The sequence below is a fragment of the Gambusia affinis genome, linkage group LG01 (assembly GCF_019740435.1).
Source record: "Gambusia affinis linkage group LG01, SWU_Gaff_1.0, whole genome shotgun sequence".
NCBI lineage: Eukaryota > Metazoa > Chordata > Actinopteri > Cyprinodontiformes > Poeciliidae > Gambusia > Gambusia affinis.
In genome coordinates, this window is record NC_057868.1 from 25,123,822 (window position 1) to 25,136,295 (window position 12,474).

At 38.0% G+C, this 12,474-nt stretch overlaps 1 protein-coding gene across 1 annotated transcript; it reads right to left on the reverse strand.

The window, feature by feature from the left end:
* Positions 1-4,546: 4,546 nt before the first annotated feature.
* On the reverse strand, positions 4,547-5,949 carry LOC122833745 (baculoviral IAP repeat-containing protein 5.1-A-like). Its single transcript, XM_044121584.1, has 4 exons — positions 5,878-5,949; positions 5,653-5,762; positions 4,813-4,933; positions 4,547-4,732 (listed from the first exon to the last, which is right to left on the reverse strand). Exons 1-4 carry the CDS (start codon positions 5,944-5,946, stop codon positions 4,643-4,645), a joined length of 390 nt encoding a protein of 129 aa, XP_043977519.1. The 5' UTR covers positions 5,947-5,949; the 3' UTR covers positions 4,547-4,642.
* Positions 5,950-12,474: the final 6,525 nt, after the last annotated feature.

Consider the following 12,474-nt stretch of genomic DNA (forward strand, 5'->3'; position numbering starts at 1 on the left):
TTAGACAGCATCAACCGGTAACCGGTGGGTTGCCGGTTCATTCCCCCGCTCACTCTGTGTCTGTTGTTGTGTCCTTAGGCAAGACCCTTCTTCCGCCTTTCCTGCTGCTTGTGGTCAGAGGGCCTAGTGGTGCAGGTGCACAGCTTCTGTCAGACTGCCTCAGGGCTGCCATGACTACAATCTAGTAGGTTGCCGCCATCAGCATGTGTGTGGTGAATGACTGAATGCACTGTCATTTACCACACAGTGTTTAGAGTCCTCTAGACTTGATAAAGCTCTCTAAAATTAAAGGCCATTTACAATTTATAGAACTTTCTAGAGTCTTTTCCTGCAAAATATGAATAAACATGACTGGTTCAAGTTTAGCCTAAAGAACAAGGACTTGTTTATAAGGTAGTTTTATCAGAGCTGACAAAAAAAATCTGAATGTGGGATACCCTAAGGTTTCATTTTAGAGCCACTCTTATTCAAACGGGTGGTATTAGGTACTTTTAATAGTACAATAAAGTAACATGAACCTTCAGTTGTTATAAAAATATCAAACATAATTTGAAAGAAACTGGTGGTCATTTACGGTGCTTTCCATTTAGCCCTGAAGTCAGAACTTGGGCCTGGGAGTAATGTCAAAGCCAATTTAAAGGGAGGCTCAACCCCAAATCATTTTCTTTCTCTGATAAACTGTCTAAATAGATTATTTAGGGTTCTATTTGTTTGTTTCTGTGCAAATTTTGATATTTTTTAGTTTGCCATAAAACCTTTTCCGTTGTCTAAGCAGATATTTCAAAGGAGATTATGTTTTCATATTTCCCAGGGAGTTCTTGTAACGAACTGCCACAAAGTAGAAATTAGATTTTTACATTTGTGTTGAATGTCTGCTTTAAAATACATTCAACACCAATAACAACAAAAAAAAGAAACATTTTCACTTTTCTGAAATTCACCAACTGCACATTTCTTCTTGAGTAATATAAAAAGAAGTAGCATATCAAAGAGCAGAAGACATCTTATGTTTTTTGAACAATAACAATATTTGTTGTTAATCTGTTACTAAGAGATGAGCACCTTTTCCTAAAGCAAGATTTTTAGCTATTTTGTTTATTTATTAGCAATGTTTAGCACAGTGAATGGAGGAAGTCACTGTCAGACAGCATGCTTAATTATAGCCCACATGCCACTAGCAGCATTTAGACTAACATTAGCATTTTGGCTCATTTCAGCTTACACACTAATTTTAAGCAAAATGTTGAGCAAAATGGAGTAAGTCCATTTTGCTCAACAAGCTTGTGACTCTCCACATGCTATCGAGTACATTGTAGCTTACTTTAGCATTGATGCTAATTTTAGCATCAGAACTCTGAGTTCAACTGACTGGCACACTTTGGCAGGCTCCGTTTAAATTTTTCAGAAATTTTCTAGTTACATTTTAATCACGTCCCTGGTCTAAAAACCAGTGTGATTTGTTTTCATACAGCTAATGGTAATGTGTTTTCTGTGTTTTAAATGTCTTTTCTGAAATTTTAAACTAAAATGTCAAAATAACAATTTTATTGCTGTCTTTGAAATGTCATATTTAATTTTTATATTTCGCACTCCAGTTTGATCTGGTCAGATACGAAATTCAATTTTTTAAAAAGTAGCGTTTGTTCCTTTTTCGGATAAAACTTGTTTGCATTTACTATGTCATCATGTTCAACATGTTTTTCATGTTTGTCTTTCTTAGACCTTTCGGGCTTCGGCAGAAAACCTTAAACATATGAAAATGAACAGACGAAGAAGTATAAAGCAATATTCAGAAGAAGTCCGACTACCAGGTTCATTACCTATGGAAGTGGGTGTAAAGTGTGACATTGTGGGCATGAGGATAAGGGACGGACCTTCTCCTCCCAGAGTTCCCTCCGAGTATTAGGATATAGGAGTTAAAGAGCTTCTAATGGGATCTGGATGCTGTCGTGTTTACCATGGCCCCCCTTTGCACGCCCACTGCATTGTGGAAGTTTCTGGGCTTAAAGATGCCACAAAGGGCTGAGTGAAGGGACAGATGGAGGTCTCTTTGGAAGAAGGAACAGAAAAAAAACAGGCAAGGTAGGAGGGTCAGGGTGTCTGAGAAAGCAGGCAGTCAGAATGCCCAAATGCAGACGTGGGTGAACATTAATGGTGAAGGAGGGTGAGGGGGAAACTTAATCAGGACTTTAGTTGTATTTTGAATGCAGTTCAGCTCAAGTTGTCTGAATTATTGGTCTACCCCTTTATAGTCATGGCTTATGTGTGTCACATTACCTTTGTATATTTAAAATGGGTTGGCTTGCTGTTCACGAGTGCGCTTAATTGAACAAATTCAAGGAGCAAAAGAATTTTGGGAGAATTTGCCATTAGATACAAAGTTGTTTCCATATTCACTGATACAATTTAACCTCAAATTTTGATTTGAATCAGTTTTCAATGGTCCTTGAGACATTAAAATGTTAATATTATTTGATTAGTTTATACAGGGTCAGGGGCGGGGCTGATGGATGCTGATGAGGATTGTGGACAAGAGCTGGAGGAGGGTCGAGGAGGTCCGAGTGGTAGAAGCAACAGATGGGGTCTGATGCAAAGCTCGGCATGTGAAGTTTCTGTTGGTAACATCTGTCTGTCCATCTGTTACATTTTGTTGTTTACAGTTTGTGTTGCTGAAACTTGGCAATTAGGAAACTACGCTTGAGGTTCTCAATGTAATCCTTTCCACAGTGAGTTTTAGAATGGCAAAAATATGAGTGTCCTCCAGTTAATTTGATAAGCTTGAAGTTACTGAAGTTAATTTCAGTACATTGGCTACTCTTAATGGTACTTGTAAGGGACTTAGGTATCATTTTGCAGCTAACAAATTACCGGTAAGCCAAGCACCTTGGCCTTTGCTTCAAAGAGATGAGTGGACTTCAACATAGTGCGAGAACCTCAGAGTCAAAACTGAAGCAGACAATAACATTAGACAGAAATGATTTACTAATCTTTGTATTCAATGAGTGTCCTAACTATTATTAGCAATAAAACCTAGCAGTAAAGTATCTATGAGCACAGATAAACAGATTCACAAATTGAAGCCATTTACAATGGAATAAAAAGTGTACAGGGTAGAAATGCCCAGGTTGCACAATATAAAAATAAACAATGAACAATTTAGGAACCATTTTGACTTTTGAAATTTATCCTGCAAATTAAACCAATTGAAAATATATAATCTGCAGTGAGAGGAGGGTACTGTGAAGCACAATGGGCGTCATCCATAAAGTGGAGAAACAGTACAGAAAAGACATAAAAACAGAAAAAAATAGATCTTGAACCAAATTTTGGAAAAAGAAAAGACAAGAACTCTTCAGAGAGACTGCAATGAGCTGAAGAGCATCATCAGAGGAGTTGCAGGAGGGCACTGTCCAATGTTTTCTAATATATTGTGTTTTACATGACTGCTGCACTAAATGTTTCCCCAAGTCTCACAGAAGATTTGGAAAACTTCTGCCAGATAGGGATGGCTAACAAAATACTACCAAGTCATTGGATACTGGCACTCTCACTAAATACAATCGAATACTGAATTTAAATTAAAATGTTTCTAAAAGTATTATTTTCTTTTCTTTTCTGACAAATTTTGACTCTAGGGAGCCTTCCTGTTCAGTTCTTCACAACTGGAATGCAGTGCATTCCCTCACCCCTTTTCTTTTCTTACAAAATGTTTTTACAATATGATAGCACTTTGTGAAACAGCATTAATGAATTGGTGCTTGGTAGAAATCTGCAAAGACAAACTTTGACATAAAAGACAAAACTGCTTGATAATAGGGTTTCTCAACAGAATTAGGAATATATTCCTGAGTCCAATGAATCAGTTTCATTAGAACTGTTACATCACCCAGGGGGCATTTTACTTTTTTTATCTAAAAATACTCTCTTCAATTTGCTCTGCTGTGAGCGGATCAAGGAGAATTAAGCAGCTGATCTGGGCTCAGTGGCCAGTGTTACACTAGACATTAATCCAAAACAGTGGAAGGTTGGAGAAGGAAAGGCAAATTTAATCCAGAACCCCATCCATTACATTTGCAAACTCCAGAGCGAACAGTGATACTTTGTGCAAGTGCAGTCTGGGATTTGTTGCACAAACAGCTTTCCTACAATTTCCCTTGGAAACAGAAACATCCTCCAATACTTCTCCCACCCAGGACTCCCTCACAGGGCAAGATAAGTGTCCTGGCAAGGCCTCTTAGTGTGCACTGTCCCCGAATATGTAACAGATGTTACTGGGGCAACAGTTGGTATTGAAAAGGAGGGGCTTCAGGCCATCTGTCTAGGGTCAAGGTTTGAAAAGATGTAGTAGAGATGGTGGTGTGTTCAGGAAAATAGTAAGTATTTGAGGAAACAGGGGAATATAGCCCACATTGTAATCCTCCTCAATGTAGGCTTTCATATCAGATGACACTTACAAGATTTACCATTGAGAATTCTGTGAAGCACATTTTGACACTGTGCGATTTCATACATAAAGCTCAAAGGACCCACCGTGTGGCCAGAGACAGTACTGCAAACTAAAACTTTATTAGTTAAAATGCATTTTCATAGGAACATTTTTTTTTTTTTGGCATTTATACTTTACATTTATGAGTAACAGCTATTATATTGTCTCCAGCTGAGATTTTAGGCGATCAAGCACTTTATCCATGTCGTCACGCAAGTATGCCATCATCTTATGAGAAATCTTCCTCTGAAGAGAAGGACAAACAATATTCATAACCAAAAATGCAGAAGTATCTGTTAAAGCATATTCCATTTACAATCTCTTACAATGTAGCTCTTCAGCCTTTCGCCTTCCAGTTGACAGTATTCAGACACGGTCAGCTCTGTGAAATCTGCTTTCTTCATGGATAGGAATCCACAAGTGGGTGAGCGCTTGGTGTGCTCAAACCTGATAAGAAAAACAATGTTTTAGAACAATCAAAAGAAACAGACAAAAGTTTGTATTGTTTCACAAGTTTTTTCTTTTGTTGCTGGATGATTTTGTCAGCTATTTAAATGGCATATAGTTTAATAGATTAAGTATAGTGAAAGAAATCAATTAAATATCTGCATTCTTCTGGTTGATTTTGACCCAAAGACCCCTACTGTTCATCCCCAACATTCTTCTCCAAGAGCAAAGTTACTCCTGGCGAAGGTTTCCTCATTCATTCATGTTTTTAGGCCAAGGCAAGTAAACCAACCCTCTTAGATAAAAAGTAACCTCACTTTGGTTTAATATAAACCATCACATTTTGTATCTAAAGAATCAATTCCCCCAGCTGTCTTGAATATTCTGAAAGAGGCTTCATCTGAGATGACTTTATTTCTGTTTTCTGCCATTCAATCCCAATTAATGTTTCCTGTAGAATATTGCTCTGTTCTCTGGTTTTCCATAGAAAAGAATAAATTTTTTAGATGGGTTGAAACAAAAGGCAATAAGTTTTGTGCGTGATTAAATTTTATAAGTTTTCATCCATTTGGAAAATTTCATGTGGTCACAAGTCTAAAACTAGGTAACAGAACCGCAGCAGTAAAGTTTATGTAAAAGACAAGAGTCCTGTTAGTCTCATCTTTTGCAGGCAGGATTGTAGATTCATAAGACTGCAGGATTATGTACGTCTTCCTCACCATGGATCATCATCTGGTTCCCAGCCCTCGAGTTCGATCAGACAGAAGAAACAGCAGGCAACGTCTGGTTCATTGTCACTGGGGCAGTGCACAAAACCAGCTTTAGCCATCTAAACAGACAAAAAAAGAAAAGAAAAGAAAGCTGAAATCATAACTCAAACAACATTAATGAAAAAAAAAAGACGCATCCGGATTAGTTTTGGTGGGGATAAAGCAATAATTTCCCTTTGAATAAGTGAGCTTCCATGACAGAACGTTACTCATGAAGTCAAGTGTTGGCAGCTCATCAATCATGCTATGAGCGAAGGAAGGGAAGCGTCTGAAACTTGCACCTGTTGAACTATAAATCAGAAGCTGTAAATGACTTGGATCAAAGGATGGCTCATAATGTGTTATGTTAGGACATAATCATATTATTGGATTTGGCAGGAGTTTTTCTTAAATGCAACTTCCAATACACAACCTGGAAGTTGTAAACTGGAAATGTACATACAGTTGTGCACATATACTGGAAATGTACACAACTTCCAGGTTAAATGTTTTCTTAATTTCATGCTTCCACATTTTAAGGCATCTATAATTATTTTTAGAGGTCTTTACCCAAAGTCAGTGGGTGGAGTAAACACTGATTGGTTTGCATTTGAGTTGCTGTTGATGTCAACTAAACTTTTGCTACCTGTTTAATGATCCTTTCATGAAATTGTGAATTAAACTATTGACAAGATAATTGTATATGTTTTCTACTTGATGAATTTACTAAAATGTCATTTAGTCACATGAGTATTTTCCAGACTTTTTTCATTGTCCCAAGTAGTAAGGGATTAAATCACTGATCATCTGTGTTTCACAAGCAAAATTGAGTATGTCTATAGAACAACTAGAAGTACCAGCAGTAACTGCTTCTGCTAATATTTTTTCAAATTGGGGTAAATTTACATTTGTAAGTGTGTAAAATCCATAGACAATATCCTCTTGTAGTAATCATCAAAAACTCTGTGTTTCCATTCTTAAATAATTACAAAGAGCTGCAAACTAATATTTCCATTATTGTTTTTTTCATAAGGATTAAGACAACCCATCCAGAGCAGTTTGAAAAAACCAAGACCTTCCTACCTTTTCAGGTGTGCAGTTGCATTCCTCTCTAAACAGTCTCTAAAACTCTGCTCCCATGAGAGCATGGCTGTACATTTTGTCAAACGTCATATACCTGGTCGTCAGCACATCTACATTTTCCATTATTCCAGCAATACAAGGCTCAGTCCAACATAGAATTAACTCTCAAAGTAAGGAGTATTGTGTGTAGATCAGGGGTGTCAAACTGCAGTCCTCAAGGGCCGCTGTCCTGCAACTTTTAGATGTGCCTCCGCTGCACCACACCTGAATAGAATAATTAGGTCATTAGCAAGGCTTTGGAGAACTGATCTACACAAGGAGGAGGTAATTAAGCTATTTCATTCCAGTGTTTTGTACCTGTGGCACATCTAAAAACTGCAGGACACCGGCCCTTGAGGACTGGAGCTTGACACCCCTGGTGTAGATCTTGCTCAAGCTGCCCTGCACAACTCCACAGATGTTTTCAATTTTGGCCTGATAGAATACTGCTGAGGCTCAACATGAGCAGAGAAAACAAAATTCTCTCTGCTTCTTAGGTCCTACTGCTTGTAAAGTTTTTATATTGATGACAGTTTTTAACATTTGTGACACATACATTTGAGCTTGACAAATAAAAAATGCCATTCCAGTTCAGTTTTGTTTTGGGAAAAATGCATGTGCATCTGAACAATTGATTTATTCGTTACTTCATCCCACCTGCATGTAATTCAAAGAGCTGAGTTGTTAATAAATTGGGCCACTTCTGAAGGCACTTGGTAACAGTCAACAAATCTAAAAACAAATAAGGTTTTTTTTTTTTTTTTTTAGATTTTCATTTGCAAAGACAAATTATAGACCTGTATGCTTCTTCGTCCACTTCACAATATATCACAATACATTGAATTTTGTGACGTGAAAAGGTCTATAGGGTTTGAATGCTTTTGCAAAGGACTTTATTCTTTCTGAAATGGACTTCTCAGGCATGAGCTGCGATTTCCAAATGCTGCTAAAACAACTGCAGGATAAATATTTACACCAAGTCCAAACAGCGAGTGGTTCAACTGTATTCAGTGTAAGCTTTTACAAGCCTGCTTATTGCTGTGAGAAATGGAGATGAGCCGGTCTGCAACGAGTCTCTGTAACACTACCCATTAGACCTCTGAGTGCTGAAATGTGCTTACAGCTGTACGCTGGTGTCCCATCCACCGCCCCCCTCCCAGACTGCAGAGGAGCTGAGACACAGCATGGCTGCAGGGTTGGTGGTTTAATGCCTTACTTTACTCTTACAGGTGATGCTGTGTAGGGCTGAACTGAGCAGCCGGTTTAGAGTTTGGTCATCAGGTCAGCGGCCTGCTTTTTGGATCTCGTGGAAGGTAGCGCTCACCTATGAATTCCTGCATCTCTGTGTCACAACATTTTTCCATAAGTCTCTCAGTGTTATTCTTGTGTTTGTTTTTCAAACTTTGTGTGAAAACATGTTTATGAGATCTAAGATCTTTGAATCTCTAGACTTGTTTTCATTTTGTCCATTATGTGATGAAAAAAGGGAATATTTACAACATGTGGACTGTTAGAGATTCTGTCACAGATCATAACTATGCAGCTTTCTATTTATCTCCTCACGATTTTCTTTCTCATTCCCTCACAGACGTTTGATATCCGGTCCTCGAGCCTCCCTGCTTCTGCATTAAACAATCTTCTGACATAACTGCCCTCACCTATTAAGGTCTACTAAGATAAGCTGCTGGAATCTCCTGCACAGGGTTTGTTTTCACACAGAGTTGACACTGAGGGGGAGGGAGAGGTACGATGCAGAGAGGTGGATGGGAGGTGACAGAAGCTATGTGTATGCCGTCTCTATGTCCACATGTCTTCTTGGACAGCCATCATACCTGCAGTTTACATGTGCCAATCTGGAAACCTTTAATATCAATGAGGACTTGAGCTTTCTTCTTTCATTTGTAGAGGTCCACACAGTTTTGCTGGTGGGCAGGGATTTATAAACGTTTACCATCTTTTCCTTGCAAGGACTGGACATTTGATTAAGTCACACAGGACCGGGGGATCAAACGTGTAGCCAATGTGGAGCACAGGTAGGAGATGAACTCCGTCACCCTCCAATCCTTGTGTGTGTGTCGACATGTGGTTTCTACATTACATTTCACACTTTTTTCTCTCTGAGGAGTTTTCTTTACTTTATAAAAAAAAAAAAAAAATCAAGTTTTGAGCAGCAAAATCTTTTTGACGTTGCAAAAATTCTCCTGTTCCGACAGGTCTCAGAAGGTTTTGTGCTGACAAGAAAATATGCCTGAAGTGCTGGCCATACTATTGGCATGCCTGGTAAAGATGTGTTGAAATGACTGAGGCAAATTAATCTTTTAATGGAAGAGCAGAAACTTACACTAGTATAATTTTTTTTTCAAAATTGTGCTTCCCTGAAGCACTTGATTTAGATTTGCCACTGGTAACACCTATAGATTTTAATCGACATTTACTTTTCCATTTTGAGATCACAGAAAATTTCTGAAACTAACTGGACGAAACTATGATTACCAAGTTTCCATAATAACCATAAGAACTATGCCAGAATAAAACCCTTCTGCCCTCACAAATATAAATCTGTGGGGGGACTTTGATTGGTCTGACAAGACAAAGATTGGACTTTGTGAACAAAAGCTCCAGATGGGAGTGAATGAAAATAAATAATGAATATTTGGAAAAGTTTACCATGCTCATTGTTAGGTAAGCTGTTGGACCTGTGATGCTATGGGCCCGTATGTCTTACAAAGGCCTCTGCAATCTTGTTAAAGTGCACAGCATCATAAACTCCTTAAATTATTAGAGCATTTTAAATAATAATCTCATAGTGTCTGAGAGAAAACTAAAAAGTTTCACTAGCAAGATCCGAAACACCTAATAAAGACAGAAATGTGAAAACAAACACAGAATCAGGCTTATTCAACGGTCAGGTCAGTTTTCAGACCAAGATTCTTTCAAAGAGCTGAGGAGTGAGGTGAGGAGAAAAATAAAGAAAGGGTTCTCTTAGTGACCTAGAGAAGCTTAGAAAGGGAAATGTCATTGCTGCTTGGTCAAAGGCTGAAATGCGATAGAAGATTATGTGCAGCCCAACTCACGAAAGGGGGTTGTATTGATGTTAGGGTTTAAATAACATTAAATCAGTGTTTTTGAAAAGTACCAGCATGCTGAGTTAGTCTCATTAATTTATATTATAGCTTTGACTAATATATTGTTTTCTAATCACATAGAATTAACTAATACGTGGTTTGAGGCAAGTCTGAAAGAATAAAGACTAAAGCATGACGTGAGGAAAACTGATGCTGGTTTTCACTCAAGTGAGGAATGTCAGAGCTTTAAAAATAGGTTGATATTTGGGGAGCATAAGAAATGCCTTCATTGTCTTCATAAATACTCTCACAAACTAAAATAAAGCATCACCTTAGAGCATAAATGTTACATCTACTTTAGATAACTTTCCATGTCTTGCGATCAAAAATGTTTGAATTATATAAGCGATTTTGCAGTAAATGTGTGCTGTGAGTCCATCTAGGAAGAAGGACATGCTGTCCACCAGCGCTGGTGTAAAAATGTCAAGGGTGTGTGAGAATGTGACGGTCAACATCTACATTCTCCATTTCTGCAGGCAAGTGTGGATTCACAGGTCAGCCAATCCCTCCTGTGCGCACATATCAGCACATCCTGGGAAATCCCTAAGGCTCCCTAACTGTCTTCGTGACTTAAGGTTTAAAATGAGGAGAAATTTTATTCAAGAAAAATTTAAACCAACTCAGACAACCATTGAAACTAAACTAACAAATGAAGGTATATAAATTAAGCATGCTTAATGTGTTAGGATCTTGTTTTTTTTTTAGTTTGTTATGGGTTTTGTTATTTGTGGTCTTTAGTTCTTATCTCTATTAATTTTGCTTTGTTTATACTTTCACTCCAGTTCCTTCTTACTTATTCTAATTATGCTTACTTGTAATGTCTAGTCCTTTTTTAGTTATTCCGGTTTATTCATGTTTCTTTGTTTTGCTATGTTGTTAGATTCATTTCCTTCCAATCAGTTTGCCAATCAGCCCAGATCTATTGTTCCAGCATTCACTCTCCCAGTATTTGATCACGCCACTTTCATTCACTCCTCACTAGTCACTCGTTGTGTTTCCTTGCTGGTATTTCCCCATGACCTACATTTTTGTTCTGTTCTGGATCCATGTGCAACCGGTGATTTTTCTAAGTTTTCAGTTTTCAGAACATTCAATATGATCAATACTCCCAGCTCCTGTTTGCAGTTTTGGTTCACCCTACGAACACTTCATGACATGATGATTCTCCAACTTACTGTGAATGTTCTCAGAGGGGTACCAACCCTGCAAACCTCAGAAAGTCAATATCCACTTCAGTACCATTTAACAATGCTGAACATCTCTGCACTAGGTAGATTTGGATTGCCAGATTTGTTCTTCTTTGCAAATTGAGGAACATCATGCAACTACTTTTTAATGCCACAGTGACAGATTTCTTTGTTGTCCAAATTTTCCTTTTTGAATCTCAACCAAGCAGTCACATCTTCAGCAACGTAATTTATTCCTGAGGAAAAGCTGAACATGGATGCAAACGTTCAACCTGCTGACTGTGTTTCCTGCACATTTCCACATCTTATCAATAGTCTAAATTTAGTGGGACAATTATCTCTCACTGTGGAAAACTGATATATGTCAGACTTACAGACTCTGGCCAGTTCATTGGGAATAGAGAGGTGCTTGTTTTCATGCAGAGCTGAATTACATGTTGCTTGTTCAGCTGACCTTTGACCTTCATGGGCAACCTCTAAATTCATCACAGCAGTGCCAAGAGACACCCAATGCATAATATATGGTCATAGTGCAGGCTATGTGTCAGTGTACTATTTAAGAAGAGAAATGAACTGAGAAACATTTGTGGAAAGTCACAAAGTCTTTCGGATGTGTAGCTGCTGACATATGAGCAGAATCTATGTTGTGATTTCTCAGAGAATTCAATCTCCTGCTTGGAAATAAGTTAAAACATGTCTTTTGACCTTTAGAGAATGCACATTTAGTCTGTTTCCTTGACAGGAGAGATTTAAGATGATATATCTTGCCTTTATTGGGATAGTTTGCATTTTTCCTTCAAGTGTGACTTCTCCATGAAAGACTCTTATTTGTCGGCAAGGTAATTAAAAGTCTCCCTCTCTGCTGATAAAAAAAAAAAAAAAAAACGTTTCAGTGAGGGTAGCAGGATCTATTAACCCACAATGGCTCTTTTGCAGAGTGACTTTTCCTGCTTATATACGGTTTTCTGACTAAGGGGCATAACCAGTGTTTTCTCATTTCTGTTGTTCCTTGTTTCCCCTTAAGAGTGTCAGCTTGACTATGAGAAAATAAAATATTTCTTTGGTTACATGCTGGGATCAGTCTCACTGGTCTGTGGGAATAATTTTAGAAATCTTGGAATTCCTGAGCATAGTATTTACTCATGTGTTAACCTGATCGGACCAATAGAGGGCAGCAAACTTACTCAGCTTGTAAACCCAGTGTAGCACTTTCCTCGACTTTCCAGGAATAAAACTGGTGTGTAAAAATCTGTATTTTACTTTATGTTAAACAATAGACATAAAGATCAGAACTACGTCAACTAAAATTGTTTAAATATGTTGTTCCTGCAGCACTTAAAGTCAAAATAGGCATGTCT